The sequence below is a fragment of the Lonchura striata genome, chromosome 20 (assembly GCF_046129695.1).
Source record: "Lonchura striata isolate bLonStr1 chromosome 20, bLonStr1.mat, whole genome shotgun sequence".
NCBI classification, from domain to species: Eukaryota; Metazoa; Chordata; class Aves; order Passeriformes; family Estrildidae; genus Lonchura; species Lonchura striata.
The window spans coordinates 11,100,212-11,122,373 of record NC_134622.1 but is presented as its reverse complement, the minus strand read 5'-3'; the positions used below and the strand labels follow the sequence as shown (position 1 = coordinate 11,122,373).

The 22,162-nt window shown below is 47.8% G+C and overlaps 1 protein-coding gene across 1 annotated transcript in view; it reads right to left on the bottom strand.

Annotated features, from left to right (window-relative positions):
* The window catches only part of KSR1 (kinase suppressor of ras 1), a 51,011-nt gene extending 30,252 nt beyond the window's left edge, over window positions 1–20,759 (bottom strand). Inside the window, exon 1 of the mRNA XM_021533041.1 lies at window positions 20,520–20,759. Coding sequence (XP_021388716.1) covers window positions 20,520–20,744 — 225 coding nt within the window. The 5' untranslated portion in view covers window positions 20,745–20,759. The remainder of the gene's footprint in view (window positions 1–20,519) is intronic.
* Between the last annotated feature and the right edge of the window lie 1,403 nt (window positions 20,760–22,162).

Sequence of the window (22,162 nt, the reverse complement as noted above, 5' to 3'; positions counted from 1 at the left end):
CAAAAGCAGGAATCAAGGCAAGCTCAGGTGTGATCCGAGTGCTGTTGAGCCTGAACACTGCTGTGGGCCAGAGGGGTCTCCAAGGAATACGCCAGGACAAGCGTCTGAGGAGTGCCGAGGGTTTCCCAGTGCACGCAGGAGCCAGCATGGGGATCACAGGACACAGCTCTAGGCTCAGCTCCGCCAGGGATCTGCAGGCACAGGACAGGCCTCTCTGTGCTGTGCAGCCAACCATCCAAACCAGCTCTGCTCCAGTGAGGGACTGCAGGGCCCTTCAGCCGACAACAAGCCGGCCGTGCCTGCAGCTCTGCCCACAGAGCACTGACTGCTCCTTTGTGAACTCGAGCTCTCAGCAGCTGACTCATCGGAATGCCCCCAGCTATCTGGATGGTTATCGGCATCTGATCACAGCATCATCAGCACCAACTGCAGCCTCAGAAATTCTCATTTCCCCCTGGTTCAGAGAAGTCCTCCTTGTGCCTGTAGGTGTAAAGACCTACAGGCCTTAACAACAGTGTGAAGTGTTCCCTTTCTAGTACAGGGAGAATTGAACCACTGCCTGGTTTTGACTGATTTAGAACCAAATCTGCTTGCTTAAACTGAGAGAGTGGGTCTGTACCCTTTTCACATGGCATATGCTCAATTTGCAGTGAAATCTGATCCAAACCTGTTCATAGAACACTTAGTTCAGCCACAGAGAAAACCATCCTTTCCATCTGTGCTTCCATTAGGAACAGTCACATAATGCAGGATTCAGCTGGAGAGTCTCTCAATCTCGCAAATTTCCAAACTACCTTGAGATCAGCATGAAATTCAAACAGCTCTTTCCAAGGCAAGCACAGGATCTGCACAGGACCCAAAGTACGAGGAAGAGAAGCAAAACACTTCATTTCAGGGAATTATTTGTATCTAAAAAAATAGGTCACTCAGTTTGTCACACACATGGCTTTGCCCTCAAAACCAACAGGACTGAAGCTACTAAAGGATGATATTGTGACCCATATTTTCACCAGCTATACATGGTAAAATAAGTATCAGAAAAATATTACAGAGAAATATCTGGCAGCAAAGTAATTTGCTTTATTTGAGGTGGTATCTGAGAAAAAAAAGGAGCTCACTTACTTACACGTCAGCCTCTGACCTGCAGCCTGTGGAATTCACATTCTCTACTTGAACCCAGCTGACTCATTCAGCAAGAAGCTTGGCAGTGAGCAGGACACCTGTCCAGAATGGGAGGCCTGGTTTCTGTTTTAGCTATGCTGAAACGGTAGCAGAGCTCTTGCTCGCTTGGCTGCATTTCCTATCCCCCTCTGCCCTGATCACACAGGTGCAGTCACAGGCTCCAGGCCTGGAGGTGACGGCTTGCTGGGCCACAGGCACAGTGCTCTTGAACAAGACTGGCTGCAGAACAGTGCCACTGCTTTGAATGCCACAAACACCGCAGAAACATCAATACACTCAAAGGACCCCATGCAGTAGCATCTTGTTAAAAATAAGAAAGAGGAAGAAGGATTAAAAATAATTTGCACAAAGTGAAGGAGCAGCTCTGAAGAGGGGCCATGAAAGCTCTCTCAGTGCTCTGCTCTAACCAGTGGCTCCCAGCAGCAGGGACTCTGAAAAGCAGAGGGTTGTCAGAAGGATGCCAGGGATGGAATAAGCCCCAGGGTGGCAGTCCCACCATGGAGCCCTGGTGCCAGCCCTGCTGCTCCTGCAGGTCCCAGCTGTGCTGCTGAGGGACTTTGGGCTCACTTGTAACAGAAAAGGAAATAGTTTCTCAATACATTGCTAAACAAACCCTGCAAAACAGGACCCAGCACAAGGCAGCAGGAAAATGTGCAGGCAAAGGTGTGCTGGTGGGGAGAAGTCTTAGGAGAAAGTGGTAAATACAAGCACAGAGAGGTAGAGGGGTAGGGAGAGATGGAATACCAGATGGATGGATTTTCCTTTGAACCCTCAGTCATGCCTGAGGCTGACACAATAGCCACTGCCCAAACACTACAGTATGTTATTTCTGCTTTGTCAAATGATGCAGACAGCATCATTTCTGGGTCACTTGGAGGCCACATACCACTCCTTTTCTTCTCCCCTCTTCTCTTTTTCACAGTCCCAGCAACTGAGGCTGTAAACACTCAGTTGAGGCCTCCCCAGCTAGGAGTGGAAGGATGAAACTGCACAATCAAGTAGTTCCCTGAGCCTCTTAACATAATTCTCTTCAAAGATTTCATCCCAGCGAGGCATCCGAGCCTAATGTAGCTACAGGAACAGTACTCTGCTTAAAGATCAGAGACTTCACACCCACTGAACACTAAAAATGAAAGCCCTCCCCCTTCCTTTGCAACCCGAGGACACACAAGTGTAACAGAATGAGAGCCTTCTGCAAGACTAAGAACGGTACTTGCCATTTGCTGAGCACAGCCCTGCTGCTGCCACATCAGATCTGCAGCTCTGCTCCTCTCAGCTCACAGCTCTCCAGCACCCAGCGAGCTTCTTCACCTCAGCCACGCCTCATCAGGCTCAGCTGTGCCTCCATAGGGAGCACAGCAACCTGCTCCTGCCCCGAGCCTCTCCTGAAGGGTACTGCTACTTCCCACTGCCCTCCACACCTGATCAGGTTTCCCATCCCTCACGGAGTTGGTGCATGGCCAATGGATTTACACTGCTGTGACGAAACCATACCAAGTACCTGTCCTACCCTGCGAAGTCCTACAGCGGCAAATGCAGCCCAAACACAACACTAATACTCTGCCTCTCTCTGTAACCATCCAGTATCCTGGCAAACCCACTGGATCTCTCCTCCCATTAAGAAAACAATTCCCCCCCACCCCTGTGGGCTTTCCAGTGACTGCAGCAGAAGACAGCAAGTGACAGGGAGAAAGACTATGGAAGGCTCCGAATCTGGAAAGGAAGCACCAGGCCATGCTCTGGGGATAGGAGCCGTGTTACAGCCCATGGATCTCTCTGTAAAACACAAAACTTAAAGTGCCATTAAAAAGAATATCCTCCATAGTTTTTATGATGACACTAATCATTCTCACACATCTCTGAAATAACTCTCAGGTCTATTTGACTGATGGTGCAGGAAGTGGAAATGAAGACACCAACAAGCTGTGTGTGTGTAAACTTAGAGCCTAAATAAAGGAGAGTTTACAGCAGACAATATAAAGACAGACATTTCCTTCAGCAAGGTCAGGAAGAGCATGACTAATTGTAGATCCCTGTCATATTCCTGCACTTCCCTTTCCTCATTGCAAGCCTCATTCTGCAGGTCCTGAGCACCCTGAGCTGGCACAGACAGTGAGCTCCAAGGGGAACACCTTGCATGAGGCCGGAACACTCCCCAGGTCGGAACTCAGAGGCCTTGGAAAGACTCGAGCTCCTTCAATGGAGCATTTTACTGCCCAGGATGCTGTCCCTAATCCCAAAGGCTTTTTCCCATTTTTCTTCCCCTGCCTTCCTAACGATTTTCCTTTTTGTCTTACACATTTCTTTTTCTGTAGCCTCAATAAAATACAAGCACAAACCTCCAGTCTTTACCATTCCCTCACGTACTGGCTGTGGAATGAGAGATTAGCGGTTTGTTCTCAGGCTTATTAGCACACCAGGGGAAGGAAACAAAAACACAACAAAATCAAATCCTCGGCTTGTTTGACTCAATTATTTGAGCACTTCCAGAGATCCACGTTCCACTTTCCCCTCCTCCACGGCACACACAGTTCCCCAGACTGCTGCTGGGCTGGGCTTTGGGGAAGAGGTTTACACAGAAAAGTGTTGAATCTCTGTAGGAGCAGGTTGCAGGTCTTAGAGCTGAAGACGTTCTGTCTCTGTACCCTGGGAAATCTCAGCGAAGAAACTGTATTCTCTGAAATTCTCCCAATTATTTGGTTTCTGCTAGAAAGAATTGAGCTATTTTGGCAAGGACTGGGGTCACATTTCTCTTTTCACAGACACTGAGTGAGAAAGCTGCCATGGCTCACTGCTCACATTTTGTTTTTCAAAAAATATCCTTGGGGCTCTCTCTTACTGGTTCACATTTGCCCGTAGCAACCATGAGAGGTTTCTATAATTAGTTAAATACAAATACAGGATTTAGAGTGCAGACACCTGAACCCAGATCCCCAACCCCAAAAAGAACATTTTTTTCTTATGACTCTGAGACTTTCACCCAAACCATGCTGCGCCCACTCAAAAAGTAGAGGAAAATACAGCTGCTGACCCAGTAATGGTTGTATGAGGAAAACTACAGAGGAGGCTGATAAGCAGCAATTGGCCATACAGCAGACAGTTCTGCAACAGCTACTTGGCATCATACAGCAGCCTGGAAAGACTTTAGTAACACTTGAAAGAAGATCACAAATACAAAGAAAACAAGCTCCAAGCTCAGCATCTTTCAGGCAGGTACAATATCCATTACTTTTGTGAATTTCCACAAAAACTTCACACACCACATTTGTCTCTGTACCTAAGCAGAACAGGAGGTTGGATTTGGGGCTGGTTTTCCTTTAGTTTTGTTCATTTAAGAGAAGTGTATTGTGACAGTTGGCTAAAACCAAGTTTCTCATTTTCAAAGCATTCTATGGAAGCAAATTAAAGTTCTCAAAACATATTCTTCTAATAAAAATCGACATTAAATGTACAATGGAAGAAAATGAGCCAGTTCAAAATCAGAGTTTAAGCATTTTACTTGTGTGTCCAAAAATTATTTTATGCAGGATTTGTGAAAAATCTGAGCTTGACATTTTTGTTCCAGTTGGGGGTTGGAAAAAGGTCTTTAGAGCAGCAAAGTTCTTACATTTGCCATCACTTCCACAATTCAGAAAAAAAATCCAGAGCATCAGCTTCTAAGAAACATTTCTAAAGCATTATTTATACACTTGTATGCTTTCATTCCATTTATCTTTTCATGCTCTACAGGCTCTTTAGGAAATACTCTTCAGAAAACTTTTTCATCACCGTTTTGCATTCCTTGTGCTGAGTTACATCCCTTTTGTCTTACCCTTGGATTATATGCTGGAGAGAAGCTGAGCAGGCTCTGGGTTCAGGGTTTAACTGCCCCTGCTCAGACCAGAGGAGAGACTCACTGTGCTGAGCCACATCGACCAGAAACACCCAAAACCCAAACTGCTGAGGAGAAAAGAAAAAGCCATTGTAACAGCCTGTGTGCTAGTATGTCATGGAAATACTCTCCTCCCAAGGAGCAAGGGAAGCACAAAGGGATTCTGTGTTGTATTTCTCTGCCTGCCAGCGGACAGCTCTGAGTGCTGGATACAAATTCATGCCACAGGAGTTGAGATTTTTCACTGCAGCCAAGCAGCTCTGCATCGTTATACAAAGATCACTCATGGGTTTGTCCAGCTCCTTTCATTTACACAGTACTTCACCTTAATCTCTCCAAAAGGAACATGGATAAGTTAGGCATTACTGGAAAATCCTGGATCAGGAGAATGCTGTAGAAAGCTGCAATGCCACAGCTGTACAGTGGAAGACTCTAAATGTCCCTGCTACTCTACTACACCTCCTGCCAGATGTGCTGTAAAACACTACTGGGAGTAATTCTTTCTAGCACTCCTCCAGAATACCAACGCCAGAAACACGCTGAAGGCCCATAAATGGCTAAGGGATCCAGAAGATCTGCAGACAGCTTCCTACCTGTCTCACAGGCACAAAGTCAGTGCCCACACTCAGCTTTCCTAATACTTGACTAGATCCAAAATAGAGCACGAGCTGTCCTTCCACAGCTCAGTCACTCTGAGGATTTCCACAAATGCAAAACTTACAGTGCTCAGCCATCATAGGATGAGCAAACAAAATAGCAGAATTCCCTAAGTATCAGCAGTCTTGCTTTAGAATCAGCTTCTTAATCCAAAAATGTCTTGAACAAAAAAACCCAAAAACCTTTCTATCTCCATCCTTCCTTCATAGATAGTCTTATTTCTCTTTTGTGTTTTGGCAAAGGAAATTTATAAATTCAACTAGATTGTTTACAGTATAATCTTGAAAGTGCAAATAATCAGCAGCCCATTATTATTAGCTTTCCAGCTGTGATCTCATTCAAAGAATACTAAAGTTATCTGAAACTTCCAGATGCCCTGATTTCCCCGAGTGCTGGACGAGGTCCTGCCCGTGCTGCCTGTTACCCCAGCAGTACAGCTGAGCCTTGTGCTGGGTTAGGTTACAAACACAAGCATTTGGGAGCTCAACAGACGCAGTCTGGCTGCCCAGGCTGTGGAGCCCATTCCCATGGCCTGCCTGCAAACCCCCTGCATGTCCAGTCTTGCCTCTTCAGCACAGCCACTGCCAATCATTTTCTTCAGCTGAAAGGAGAAAGGGAGAGGACTGAGCACAGTCACCCAGAAATAGGAAGCTTTAGCATTACTCACTACCTTGAGGACTTGCCTGCTCTTCCTTTTCAATTACTCAGCAGATTTCTTAAGTCAGTTACTCAGTTTCTACATGCACCTGCCAAACCCCAGTTTCGCAGGACACGCATCCACCCACTGAACTCGCCCATGGGGCTCCCCTCGGGCAGCCCGGAGGAACCTGGCGCTGGGAGCGAGCCTCCCTCCGCCTGCAGCGCAGAGCCGCCGCCCGCTCACTGCTCGGCACAGCCTCCACGGGAGGATTCCCAACCACTCTATTGCAGAGCTGCTTCTGAGGGCTGATGCAATAAAAAAAGGGCAAATCTACCCCCATGAAGAAAAATGTTGTTTCCAAAAAAAGCCACAGCTCTTAAAAATTCCAGTTTGCCACATACACTACAGTCTCCCGTGCCAAGGCTCCATGTTCTTCTGTTCTCACGATGAGACTCAGGAAGGGGAGTTTGTTTCAAGTATTAATACAGAGGTGGGGGCTTCTGTCTTGTCTGGGGTATTTTGTCTTCTTGCAGAGAGAACAGAGTAGGAACATGGCTGAAAAAAATGTGCATTTTAAAAAAAAAAGTCAACTATAGGAAATTGCTTAACTGGAATGTGGCAACTTGCCACATTCTCTCTTTTAAAACAGCAAAACAGCTTTATTTTAACAAGCTGCTATGAGATTGTAGTTTGGGATTGTCAGGAAGAACAAAATACACTAAACCCCACTCTGTTCAAAATGCTTTGAACCTATAACACAAGATTTTAAGAGGGAAAAAGAAAAGCTTTGGTATGTTCTGCCATGCAGTAGGATCAGAGATCTTCAGTTTGCTCACCAATTATCAAGAATGCTCCCAGAGTACTGTGAGCAGGCACTGAGACACAGAATACAGGACTGGAAAAGCTGTGAGTGTAACCGACATTCATGGGCAGAGTGAGCAAGGCAACAGGAAGAGCAGGAGTGTAGGAGTCACCTCTACAGAGACAGAGCAGGATGTGACCCCTGCTCCCTAAAGAGGGCACAAATGGTCAGATCCTCATATCCAAGCTCGTCTCTCCCTAAAGGAAAGGCTATAGCAAGGACCAAGTGAAGCTGTTAATCTTGAGTCAAAAACTAAATTTAATTATATCAACAGTGCTTTGTAGGAGGAACATACTTATTAACTGCAAAGAAGTCAAATTATTGACTATTCTGATGGATGCTTATTAAACTAAGCTTAAACACTCTAGTACTTGATGGAACTTAATTCTGCCAAACTTTTAAGTCACAAAATGCTGTTTCTGTTCCTACCTGAAAGCATCCAGCTCCTGCAGCCTTAGAGCTCTGCTCAGTAGGACAGCTCTGGAAACCTGTGTGACCTGTTTGTCCAGCCCAGAGGCTCCCCTTCCCCACTGGCTGTGCAGGCCTACTGAACTCTGAATTTAACAGCCTCTGACCCCAGTTTGCTCCATGAGCTGCCTGAGCCCCGTTTCCCAGGGCTGCACAAATTCAGCTGGAATGGGCAATGACAGCCAGCCACCACAAGTTAGTCTCATCTCCACGTACAGATACTGATCTGTGCAAAGTGCCTTTTCAAATCTTAACAGAAGGCTGTATTAGTGTACAGCAAAGCGCCGTTGAGGGAGGATTTACTGCTACTAACTTGGTGCTCCCATCCTGGCTGCAGTTGCACACGGATTGCTGCTGCTGAGTCTGCACAAACACCAGGCAAGGTTCCCCAACACTACAATTTCATACTGAGGGTAATGATTCACCTAGCCCCTTTAATCTCCAGTCTCTCTAAGAGACCATGGCAATAAGTTCTGAACATGCCTGCCTTCAAAGCTATCCTAGATCCTGTCTACAAAGGGCTTCTGTAGGATGCTGGATAATGAGAAAAAAGGCATTGCAGTTAAGATGACCAGCTTAAAAGACAAAAACAGGGAGCTCTCACTGCTGCTTTAGAGCACGGTCCTCCATATATGTATTTTTCTACTTTAAAAAGGGACCTTACTTAGTCCAGTATGGATGAGTGCTGAACCAGCTTCTTGCAGTGCTTCAGCTCCTGCTTGCTCTTCCTGTTTAGCTGAAACCCTTGTGTATGAAGCTAAGTAAAACTGACCTAGAGGTTGTTTATGCTTTCAAAGGGTATATGGTCTGTGCTGGAAATTAGTACCTCAATCCAGCCTGACTCCCTGCTACAATAATAACTGGAAATGAACTCTGGACCATCAGTTTCCAACAACTCTGGGTTAGATCACGTTGCACAAGGAATATCCCAACCTGGGGGAGGGGAAGGCTCTCAGTGACACGGAGCAGCACCTCCTGCTGCAAAGGCTCTCCCAGCAGCTGCACAAGGCCTGGGACCAGCAATGATCTATAGGGAACTAACAAGCAGCAATGGCAGACAGAGAGAGGAAAACATCTGTGGGTTCCACAAAGGAGAGGAGAACCACTATAAAGCCAACAGCTATACACTGTCACTTGAATGTGAACCTTGAAACTCAAAGGTAACCTGTCAGGTGTGTGCTCCAGATATCCAACCCAGATAAGCAATGCTAAGGCTCCCTTTGTCTCCCAGCCAGGCCATCTGCAGCAGCAATATGAGAATTACAGGGCAATAAAGGTGCAGTTAATTCCCTTCTTATCCCAACTTCCACATTAACCTGGCCCAAACACTAAATAAAATCAGGACTAGAAGCACTTTCTCTGAAATGTGTCTGCCCTTGCTACTTGCCAAGAGAAGTTAGAAAAGCCTCTCATGAATAGGCCGGCTGCTTTCAGTTCCTCTCAGTGAGACTCTAACGTACCCAGCTTTCACTTGCCAACACTAAAAACTCCCTCCTCATCTTTGGTTATTCTAGAGAATGAGGAAGGATCAAAGCATAGGCTGAATGTAGGCAGTTGTCCCTCTTATTGCAGAGGGAACTGCAGAGTACGCAACTTCTCAGTGTATTGTCCCTTCTGAGGAGCCTGTGAAGCATGCTGACACATCCAGGATTTCAACACAATTAAATTGTAAATTAGTCTTGTCCTTCACAAAAGGCTCGTGACACGCAGTGATCTCCAACGAGGTACCATGACCTGCTACATTCTCAATTGGTCTCTTGGGGGTTTCCAGGACCTCCCTGTACATCATTCCCTAAAGTCAAACAACTGCACTTACCCACTGAAAGAACACATGGATTGGGCAGTGGAAGGGGTCCTTTTTCCTATATATAGAACTCTTTCCTATATAGAGTCCTTGATTGCCAGCTGTACTAGTAGTTCATTATCAGCCCCAGGAAAAGGTCCAAGCACTTAAAAATTCAGAGAAGGAGCTTAAGGGTAATTGGACTTTAAAGCATTCTTGTAATCATTTCAGTGGCAGAGATTTCAGAGATAGATGTGAGCAAATTAAATCTTCATACAGTGAATATTATTTAAGCTGTGGGTAGCAGCACTTGCATGTTATGGATGAGAGCATCATATGATAATTTCTTGTCACATACATGGTTCAAAAGGGAGAAGAACAATTAAGTGTCAGTTCTGGATGCTAAGAGACAGCTGAATAGTTATTGCTGTACACTTCCAGGTGTACTTGGGTGTATGGCAGCCTCATGCTGGGGCTGTCTCATGCAGAATGGGAGCTGAACTGGCAAAAGAGCAATGTTATTGAAACGTGCATTCAACAAGATAAAAAAAAAAGGTTATCTGTAGAATTTCTACCAAGAGTCAGGTGAAATAAGGCACAGAAAGAATCCTTCCATATTCTAAAAATATCCACTTTCTCAGTTGGTTATGCTTTGCTATATGAGTGTTGTTTTTTACTCCTGTGCTCATTTCAAATACACTTTAACATCAGACCAAGTCTGAAGACAGTACAATAATACTTGTGTTTAAATAGCTGGATCTTCAAGTGGGGGTCAAGGCCATGCTGTGTAAGGTATTCAGCCTTGAAAGGCACTTATAAAAAAACTGAACCAGCAGGGACTAGAGCTAAATTCAGCTCTTACCCTAGTTTTAAACTGCTTTAACTCCTTTGTTTTCAGTACAGCCACATTCAATTGCTACTCATGTAAAGGAAAGTGGGCTCACATAACCTGACATTCATCTGATGTCAACTGGACAACCCCAAGGAACATAAGTGGGGTCTTCAGCCAAAGCCAGCTCTACTCTTTGCTAGAGATGTCACTTACATGATACCTTTAGCAGACCAAGTGTTCCATCAAGTGATACAGCTGTAAATAATTCACCAGCAACCCCATAACATTTGATTAAAACCTAGTGAAAGAAGATCTAATTAAATTGTCTTTTAAAGAACAGACATGATATGACAACTGTGTGAAAGGCAGATGGCAAGCAGAAGCTCATTGGAACATGAGAAAATCATTTAGAGGACAGTACTTGGTAGCCAATACTGTAAGCTTTGCAAGGCTGTTGGCTTTAAAACTGTTTATCTGTTGTGCTGTGAAATATATATGTCTTATTGATTAAATAATAGTTGGCCAATACGTTACAGGAATGTAACAGCTACCTTGCTGGAAATAATATGTGCTTTCAGATAAAGCAACACAGCTCACAGATTTTTCCATGTCTTTCAACTTCTGAGGAACAGAAGGGCTTTATTTCATACCTTAAAAATAAGACGAGATATGAACATAAAACTAGTATCAGAGAGTTAAGTATAAATCTAAAGTAGCCCCAAAATTCAAATGTGTTATCACCCAGTTCAAAGTTTTGCATGAAAATAAGAACTTACAGAAGAAAATACAGACTATTGTCCTTTGTATAATGAAGTCCATCCCAGTTGGAGGAAGTAGGAACCTACTGCTCAGAGACAGGCTTTCAAAGTAATTAAATGTGATCCTGGTGCAGCTACCTGAGATCAAAACAAAGCTGTGCCATGGTACCCACAGTGACCTCTCAGAAGCTACGGCCTGTATGCAGTCGGTCATCTTACAGGAAAAGTTCTCAAAATTATTTTTCCCAAAGAAATTAGTGTTTCTTACTGATAAATTTCAAAATCCCTCATGCATCAGGGTGGCTCTCCAACTTCCCCCATGTTCTCTCTCCCAGAGTTTGAGGTTAGGTAAATCTCAGAGGCACAGCTATGTTCATGAAAGGCTGAAGACTCAGCACTTAGAACTCTTAAAGAATTCTAGCAATGCAGAGACTTGCAGAGCTCACTGATGCCATTCCCACATCACTGAGGCCCTGTGAGGGAAGCTGAGAGACCATGCTGCTAACCCACCGTGTAAAATACAGCCTGAATGTGGAGACTAAATTTATTCTTTGCAGTATAAAGGGGTCATGCCTGCAATAGCAGAGACCTCACACCAGGCTCCTTATGTCACGAATACAGGAAGACTGAAAGGGCTGAGCCAGCCTATTTATGTGGAGGATCCAAGAGGAGTGAAAGGGAGAGGCAGGGATCAGACCATGCATTTCCTCATGTGTTTCCCCTTCCCCCCTGCCCCTTGGTTTTACAGCTGCAGGAAAGATCAAGCCAGAAGCGTGAAAATTGCTGAGTCAGGCCATGTCTGTGGGGCCTCAGAGAGGCTGTCACAGCGCTGGGGACAGAGGACAAAACCTTGTGCTGAGGCAGAGCTGAGCAGACACTTCAGGTGGGGACAGGCAGGACATAGCCACTGCAGGCACAGGCAGCAGGGACGTCACAGAGCCCTGCCTAGGAACGACAAAGAACCAGAAGCATTTTGCATTAAGAGAACTGGAAAGAGGATGCAGGTTAAGCCTAGTAGGATTTAGCTAGTCCTGGCTAAGTTAGTGGAAGGAAGACGACCAGAAATGAGCATGGGTGTCTCTGTAAGCTCCCCTGCAGTGGTATACTCCTCTTCTGCTGTACAGCAGTAGTCTCTAACAGTGAGAAATGTGTCCTGTTTTGGCACAACAGTTCAAAACGACATTGAAAAGTCTGCTAATAAAATGCTAGAGGCAGGATCTGCTCCTTCATTAGAAGAGCATCTGGGCTGACTGAAGAGAGAAGCTGCAAGGAACCCTCAGACACTCCTGAGGACTCCAGCTCAGAGCAGGGTTGCACCACCACTGCATCTGCTGCTAGCACACTTCCTGCCCACTGCACTGACTGCAGGGCTGCCACTGCCTTCAGCATGAAATGTTATGTTGCCAGATGTCCATCCACTGCAAAGCTCTTTGCCTCAAACCCCAAACTAGTTATTCTTGGCAACTGAGGCAATTTGACTAGCACAGTAGAAAAAAATAAGGAAAGAACACATCAGTGGAACTGGAACCTGCCCTGGCAGCAGAGTGGTATTATAGATTTCATTTCCACAAAAATTAAACACTAAACATTAATGTCACCCTAGCAGAAGTATTCAGCTACCTCTTGCTAAGTTAGCTACCCCTCCAGTTACAGACTGGCAGATGAGAACTGATAAGATCCAGTCAGTTACAGGTAAATGGGTAACTACTGCTACAGAGATGCATTCAGCATCACTACAGAAAACGCCTTCTCCCCAAGTAGGATTGCATTTCCTACAAATGCAGTCTCAGCACAAACCCAGACAGTGTTTCAGTGCAATAGCTAAAGACACAGATCACAGTATCTTTCCTTTCTCCTTCTAAACATGAGTTTCCACAGATTCCACTCTAGTCCCTAGCCATGACTGCAAATGGCTCAGGAATTTAGGCTGCATGGAGAAACATCCCACAGAAACTCTGCCTTGTTATACCCAGACAAAATGCTACCAATACAGCAGTGCTTAAATCAGGCCTTTAGCAGTCAGCCAGTGGTTTTACAAATATTACACTTGACCCACAAAGCATGGCCAAACCAGTTTCAACACATAATATCCTGTCTGAATACAAATGGGACTGACAAGCCCTTCGAGATCTGCTCTGGGGTTTCTCCCTCTTAGCTGTGTGAACAAATGCTAAGAATTTTTGTTGTTTGTGCTCACATTGGCTCTTCCAGAGCTACTCCAGACACCCATGTGTTTCACAGAAAAATTGAAAGAAAACCTGAAAACTTTCTTCTTCCAAAGGGAGAGGGCTGAAGGCCCGAGCAGAACTCCTCAAACAGATCAGTCTCTTTAGAACAATACTTGTGGATTTTAGTCAATTGTTTCCTTAAAACAAGGGAGGATAGGCAAGGGCATAGCTTCCAGAATTCACTAAAATTAGGGGGAAAAACACTGCATCTGATCTGCACTCAGAGTTTTATACTACTAGCTGATGCTGGCCTGAGCCACTCAGATCTGTCTCTAAAGAAATTATGGGAAATTAAAGTTATAACTCTGTGGAAAGTACTTACTGACAAACACATCACCTCCCCTAGCAGTGTCTTTTATTGCTGATGGCTGAAAATCAATGTGTAGTTCTCAATCCGTAAAATATACCAATTATTTCTTCTCTTCAGTTTATAAATAAATCCTCACACTAGAACCTGCAGGCCTCAACAATAACCCATACACAACAACAACAACGAGGAGCTCAAGACTTCCTTTCCAAATTTAGGTTGCTTCAAACAGAAGTGAAAGTTCTTTGATAAATCAACAAAACCATGTTTTAGAAGCATGTAAGGAGAGCAGAACTGGGCAGGAAGGTACTAAACTCATTGCAAAAAACTTCTGAAGATTTCCAAGGCCCCAGCTCCAAGGCTCCTGGCTGCATGCTGAACACTGGGGTCAATGACCTGTTCTGGCAGCATCAGATCAGACCAGATCAGAGCCTGGATCTGCTGCATCCCAGCAGCATTCCTCAGTGCCATGTTAATTACTGCTCTAAAGAGAGCTCACAGCCTCTGCTATTAGAGCTCTTCCATGTGGGATAACTACTAATCATCCTATCAGGGGCACTCCAAAACCCTGACCAAAGCATGATTCTTTACTCCGTTGCTTAAGTGTCCTGTGATCCTTCCCTGCTTCCCCAAGATGCACACAGAGCTGGATGATCTCACTAGGCATAAAAGGAATGACAGACCTGGCCTCTGCTCACTTTAGAATACATACAGAAGTGACAACTGTATTTTACCTTTAAAGACAGATTTTGAACAGTCTTGAGCTCAGGTGGGTAAGTCCAGTGAGACTTGGCTCTTCCATCTGCCTCTAACCCCAACAGCTCAGACTTCAGCCCTCTGTGCTGCACTGAGAGCAGGATAAACACCAGACACCTATGATCAGCCTGGGCTGTGATTCCCTCAAACCCCAAGAGCAGGGCCTAAGCTAAGGCTTGAGTTTCCACCTCAGGAATGCTCCAGGATTTATTTTAAACAGTCGTTCAAAAAGCAGGTTTACACTGAGGACAGGGAGCTGAGCACAGAACAGGCGACTGTCACCCAGCACAGGTGAACACCCAGAACAAGTGAACACCACAGCTGCAGCAGTGATTACCTCATGTCCTTGGAGGTGTGCAGTGGGAGCACGGCTGGCTGGGACACGCCCCTGGGATCTGTAGGTGGCACAGGAGCCCTGTGCAGCTCTGGCTTAAGGCAAAAGGCCCCTCTAACCACCTGTAAACTTTGGTGCTTCCCAGCTGTCCTCCCACAAGCAAGGCAGAGTTTATCTAGTTTAACTGGGGACTGATCCTGTCCTAGATTCCAGGGGCTATGCCGATGAGGACTGGCTGCTAAGCCAGAATGCCAAACTGTATCCTAACCATGTGCTTGTGTGACTAGGGGCAGACTCCCACCAAGAAGCAGGAATGCCCATGACACTTCCATGCACAACTGCTCACAAGCCATGTGTTGGAAGAACTCCCCGTTTCTTTTGGAGCAGACGTTCCCTCTATTTGCCTGCTGTGGCAACTCTGTGCTGCTGATTGTGTCAACTGTGTGGGATTGCTCCACAGGAGTGAGAAATGAGCAGGGAGGGAAGTCTGAGAGCTGGCTGAGTCAGGATCATCCATACATCATCTTGTGCCTTTCACCACAGCAGTAATCCAGACAATACATTCTCCAAGTCTCCTAACATTGGGAGATAGCCAGGTTTACTTTCAGCACCACTTTCCTTTTATTAAGAAGAAAAAATAATAATAATAAAAAAGAATCCCTCCAAGCTGAAAGTGAAGGTAAGACATATTAATCTTGAAAGAAAGGTGAGGGTTTATCCCTCAAGCATCTGATAGATCACACTTAGTTGGAAATAACATTGTGACAGATATTATTCCCTAAATAATTTGGTATGTCACCTGACTTCTTTGTTAAGTGTTCCTATTTATGACCAAAGCAGGTGATAAATTTGTGTAGCCAATGCTGACTCATTGCTGTACACCGGTCTCTAGCATGCAGCTGGAACACTGACTGGGGCTTTCCTTGGGTGAAATGCAGTTCACAGCATTGGAACTGGAGTAGCAGCCCGAGCTCTGCGCAGGTGGGATCTGGGCAAGCTTGGTCACAACCAGGAGTTCAGCTGGACACAGCTGGGGCTCAGCTTGGCTACTTATTTGATTAGATCAGTTCTGTGGTAGAAGCTTATGCAGACACCAAGGTTTGTGTAGCACCGCAGGCTGTGGGTTCCTGTCGCTGTGAGCAGGCACGGACGGACAGACAGAGCTCCCAGCCTGGGCTCCTGCCCTGCAGCTCCAGGGCTGCAGGAGGGTGAGCAGGAATAGTGCTGTGTTACCAGTGACCACACAGGCAGCCTTAGAAAGGCAAAGGCAGCACAGAGCCTTACTCTGACATTTCCCTTCTTGTTTCCCAATCAGTGGCATCCAACACAAGGCAAGAAGTACGCAGAGCCTGACAGAAAAGTGAAGAGTCCCTTGTCCTGTCTTCATATTGATGAAAACCTGCTCACCAGAGCTTGTCCTGGGAACTCCAGGTAAGTGAAAACACTGCTGCTGAGTTTTTGTGTGAACTTTTATATAAAATCAGTAGTAGATGTGCTAAATTCCATTATGATGTGGAAATTCTGATCATAACTGTCACAAAGATGATGTCTGCAGACTAGATAATATAGGGTTTTCCCTTTTCCAAGTCAAATAGAATCTCTGTTGAAGACTATCTTGTACAAGAACTGCACAAATTTAAGAAAGGAGAAAGAGTCCATAAAAAAAAAAAAAGACACTTTAAGAAAAACAAATGTGTTGCATATATGCAAAAAGTAAGATGAAGTAAGAGTCTTTCTTCTTCTCTTACATAAGACCTGCTGGGAAAGGAAGTCTTTTCAGCTGAACAAAGCTCATAAACATGTGGCTACAGGTTGCAGTTTGGCCTGAAAAATTCACTACTCCCACTACATCCAATTTACAAACACAGTTGTCCTTCCCTTATGCATACCACATACCCAACTTCCAATTTGCAAGTGTGGACTATCACAATCCTTCCTCTCCTCTCATGTCTCCCCCCATTTTCAAAGCATTTGTTTCTGTTCAGAGATTGCTTGGTAAGATAAGCCTTTTCTAGATAAATTGCCAAATGAATTGAGATAATGCCAAAGCAAGTTCAGACAGATTTAATCCACAGGTACCATTCAGCCACTATGAAAGACTGATTATTGGAGAGTAGACTGACTTATTTGTGAGACAGCTCAGCTGGAGTCAAGCTTTCTGATCTGGTGCTCTGTTTGCTGAAGGTGTTGAACAGAAGACATTCCCCAGGAAGAAGCCAAACTGATATTTGCACACAGGGCCAGCAGTGTCTCTATCACGGATCTAGTCTGGCCAGAGAGCCAGGAGGATAGTTTTCCCAAAGAGCAGGCAGACCTCAGAATGTGTACTACTGTCTCATCCTGATACTCCCACCATAACCAGTTTGGTGGCAGCTGCCATGCCAGAGCCACTGCAGTCAACTCTTCTGAGGCAAGAACCCAGCTAGAAAGAAAATACATCTGCAGTCTAAATCCACTCCAGGTCTTGCAGTTCAGCCTCCCTCCCTCATCTTCACTGCCGTCAAAACTCGGGGGTGCTGGGGGAAGGTGTCCCACTTAGTCTGGGGATTCCCACAGCTCACCAAACCAGCTGTTTCCAGCTGAGAAACCACAGGAACCTTTCCTGCTGCCAGCACCTGCGACTATGTTCTCCTGCTCACCTCCAACAGACTGGCTTGAGCTGCGGCTGGAAGTTGGTTGTGCTTCACCCCAGATGTCTAGTCCCACCAGCAGTTTCCCAGACGGGGAAATGAATCCAGAAAGATACTGCCTTCACAAAGAAATACAGTTAAAAATAATATGCTTCTAACTTTGCAAAACCAATTTGAGTCATTCAAGGGATTAGTGTAAGGACAGAGGTAAAGACTGACAGAGCTATTTCTTTCTAAGGATGCTTGGAACAACAGTGTATGCTCACTACATGGCAGACATTTTTTTTTCTCTTACAAATGGGTTAAAAATACCATTCTTTTCCATTTCAGTTTTGTAGTCAACTTGAGAAGTGAGTAAACATGCTAGGACAAAACTGAAAGCAAAGACCAGCACTGGATAAAAAGAAAAACACTCAAGCATTTATTGGGCAGAACATATAAAACTTTAAAAACCCAAACCAGACCTTGTGGCATCAAAGAACCCAGTCTGCTAATAACCAAACTAACAGAACCTACTTTCCACTACAGGGAAACTCCCTGCCCTTCTAAGAAATGGCCTGCCTACCCTGAAACAGGGTCAGCTCATATAATACATTATGCTCAACACATCCTTTGCAAGCAATTCCCACAGCCCTTTCTTTCCTCTCCTTCCTGTATCTCAGTTTTCCCTGAGTGCTTATCTGTACCTGCCAAGGTCCAGTTTGAAATCCTTATCTACCATGTGCTTTATTTTGAGAACACCTTACAAGCAAGAGGAATGAGGAAGGAATTAAAGCATTGCGGTAAATGGGGAGGGAGCTAAGCATGAGCCCAAGTGCCCTTGGTTAGGTCGGTGTTCTTGACCTGGCAACTACATGTCACTACACAGTTTATCAGTTTTATTAATGGGACTAAGTTTTCACAGTTCTTTGTCATCTGAAGTCTTTGCACGGAAGAAAAGCCTTGTGAGAATTCAGCCCCAGCCTACATGAGCTCCCAGTCCAGGACTGACGTATAGTACAGATATAGTACAGTGCAGTACAGTGCTCACAGCACTACACTGCCAGTAGCCACTAATCATGACCCGCAGAGCCATTTGGTGACTCACAGAGGCCACCAGGGAAGCACAGCAGGCCCTGGAGATCTCTGAGCTCCCAGCTGCACTCTGGACTCTTCGCGAGCTGCCTGCGGAGTCCACCCACCAGTACCCAGCTCCGTGCAGGACCAGAGCTCATTGCTGTGTTGGCACGACCCCACAGGCAGAGGCACACAGCCACAGTGGCACTGCTGGCACAGGAATCAGGGCACAGGAACTGCACCTGGTACCTGAGACAGCTCTGGGCCCACCTCCTCCAGGGGCACCACAAGCAATGACAGCTTGGGGAAGCAAACACAGGCCCTGAGCTCCTGCAGTCTGGCTCTGTGACTGCAGCCTGGCACAGTCAAGCACAAGACTCGGGCCATGCCTGACATGTGTTTTGGTACAGGCAACCCAACAGCGCAAAGAACATGGAGTCTGTACCCATGCCCACAGCTCCATGTGCGGGCAGAGATCCAGAACTTGGTTGAACTCCCGGAGAAATCACATACTGGACTGTACATCAAAAAGACTTTCTTCTGAACATAAATCTTATGATCATCGGTGAATGTGGCACCCACTTGTTTAAACAGATAAATGCTGAAGAGGATTGTGTGCACACACTCAACAGCTATCGTTGCTTTAAGAAGAGCCTCAAGGTCATAAAATGCCTTTACACTTTGTGAATAAAGGTTTTCTTTTAGAACAGGTCCACAAGCAAAATAGTGATGATAATTTTCTGAAATTATGCTGATTGACATTGTTTGGGCATCGAAAAGGTCCTCAAGTAGGGCTGCCAAAAGGTTATACAAATATTGTGTCACAGAGAATAGTCTTTTGGATACTATTTGGAGGTGACAGGAAGAAGAACAGCACTATAAATTTGGGGGGCAAAAAAGAACCAACTAAAACAAAACACCCCACAAAACAAACTAACCAACCAACCAAAACCACAAAAAAGTCAGACGAAGAATAAAGGAAGAATTATAGATTTCCAGGAGGCTGTGCCAAAAGCTACCTACCACCTATTGTTTCATGGTTTTCTTCCCAACCTGCATTTCTCATGTGATGTATTTTTCAGCATGTAGGTTTATTACAGTTACAGTGTTGTTGATGATCCTTTCTTCCTAAAAAGCCTAACGCTCTATCCAGCTCCACTGTCTCCAGTACCACGTAGAGGAGCACTAGCATTTACATCAAACTTAAATCAAAGAAGAGGACAGGAGGGGATTGCTTGCTTAGGGCAAAACTACCTACACAGAAGGTAAAAGGAAACGTTATTTTAGTTTCTAAAGGTCAAATTAACTAAGGAAAAATACATCTACTTTCCTTTCCTATGTACTTATGTAGCTCTTCATACAGATCCAGCTGTTCTTTGAGAGCATCACAGCAGCGCATGTTTTGTGTTTGAAGAATTTCATATAATCTTTCTAAACAGCAGAATATCTCTCCAGCCCGGTCCATGATGCTGTTTGAGCTACAGCAACAGAGGGAGAAGCAGGATCAGATTAGATCAGTGAAACTGAGCCAGGGATAGAGAGACAGGCCCAGAGCGGAGGGCAGGAAGTATCAGGAGCAAACAGCAAGGACCTGAGGAGGCAAAGGGGAGTTTTCCCAGCACGCCAGGACAGCGGTGTGGGGACACACCTCCTGCCAGCGAGCCTCGAGTCACCTTTGCTCCGCGCCTCACACTGCGCATCCCGCTGCACAGGGACACGGGAGCCCGGCAAGGCCCCGGGGCGCGGCCGAACGGTGCCTCACGGAGCTCCCGCGCACCCGCCCGACAGCCCGGGGCACCGGAGGGGCTGCCCCGCACCTGTCCGCGCTCCGGCGGCACCGCCCGGGGAAGCCGCGGAGGAAGCCGCGGAGGAAGCCGCGGAGCGGAGCGCGGTGCCGACAGGGCGCGGATAGGTGCGGGGCAGCCCCCGGGCTGTCGGGCTCCCGTGTCCCTGTGCAGCGGGGAGCGCCCGGCCCGCTGACAGCTCCGCGGCGGAGCCAGGGCGCCGCTGTCCCCGCCACCAGCGCTCGGCCCGCGGGAGAAGGCGCGGCGCGGCCCCGGGGCCGAGAGGACAGGGCGCCAGGCAGCGGCAGGCCACGGCCGAGCGGGGCAGAGGCGGCAGCTGCGGCGCCCGCGGCTGCCAGCCCGCGCCGTACCTCCAGCGTGCGGATCTCCTGCTGCGTGAGGTCGTTGGACGCGGCACACTTAGTGCGGAGCCCGCGCAGGTTGGAGAGCGAGATGTCGATGAGGTCCTGTAGCAGCCCGCACTGCTGCAGCGTGCTCCGCACGGCCGGCAAGCCCCGCGGCCCCGCCGCCTCGCCGCCGCTCCGCTCCTTCCTCTCCAGCATGCCGGCGGCTCGCAGGGCAGCCGCTCTATCCATCCCTCGGCATCAGGGAGGCCGGGAGGCGAGGCGGCGGCGGGGGAGCGGCGGAGGGAGGGAGGAAAGGAGGGAGGGAGGCGGGCGGGAGGCGACCCGGCCCGGCTCGGCCCGCCCCTCTGCTCTCGCCGGGCAATCACCGCGCGGTACATGCGCGGCCGCCGGGCTCCGCAAGCGCGCCCGCTCCGCCCCCGCCACCGCCCTCCGCGCCCGCCGCCGCCCCGGGGCGCTCCCCTCAGCGCGTCCCTCATCCTTCAGCGCCCTCCTCACCCCTCAGCGCCCGCCTCACCCCTCAGCGTGTCCCTCAGCCCTCAGTGCCCGCCTCACCCCTCAGCGCCCGCCTCACCCCTCAGCGCCCACCTCACCCCTCAGCGTGTCCCTCAGCCCTCAGTGCCCGCCTCACCCCTCAGCGCCCGCCTCACCCCTCAGCGCCCACCTCACCCCTCAGCGTGTCCCTCAGCCCTCAGTGCCCGCCTCAGCCCTCAGTGCCCTCCTCACCCCTCAGCGCCCTCCTCACCCCTCAGTGCCCTCCTCACCCCTCAGCGTGTCCCTCAGCCCTCAGTGCCCGCCTCAGCCCTCAGTGCCCGCCTCACCCCTCAGTGCCCTCCTCACCCCTCAGCGTGTCCCTCAGCCCTCAGTGCCCGCCTCAGCCCTCATTGCCCTCCTCACCCCCCAGTGCCCACCTCACCCTTCAGCGTGTCCCTCACCCCTCAGTGCCCGCCTCAGCCCTCATTGCCCTCCTCACCACTCAGTGCCCGCCTCACCCTTCAGCGTGTCCCTCACCCCTCAGTGCCCGCCTCAGCCCTCAGTGCCCGCCTCACCCCTCAGTGCCCTCCTCACCCCTCAGCGTGTCCCTCAGCCCTCAGTGCCCGCCTCACCCCTCAGCGCCCTCCTCACCCCTCAGTGTGTCCCTCAGCCCTCAGTGCCCGCCTCACCCCTCAGCGCCCTCCTCACCCCTCAGCGCGTCCCTCAGCCCTCAGTGCCCGCCTCAGCCCTCAGCGTGTCCCTCAGCCCTCAGTGCCCGCCTCAGCCCTCATTTCCCTCATTTCCCTCTTCGCTGTCTCCCTGTCCCGTCTGCGCGCCCGCCTCAGCCCCTCGGGTTTGTCAGGGCTCGCAGCTCGCTCTGAGGAGCCCGCGGTCGGCTCCCTCCGAGACCCTGGAGGAAGCTGGGCCGGGGCAGGGGTGGCCTTCCCAGCCCAGGGGAGGTGTGAGCAGGCGTTAGGATAAACGTATTTTAGTGAATATAAGCTTTGAGTACGATAGGTGTGTGGGTTCATCCCTATCGTGAGTAGGAGGGAACTTCATTATTGCCTTGTGGAATCGCTGTGGTTTGAGTTTCCACAATGGAAACGTGAGGAAAATGTCCAGGTAACTGCATTACATTTGGTTTCATATCCAGCCTGTCTGATGGACTCGCACAG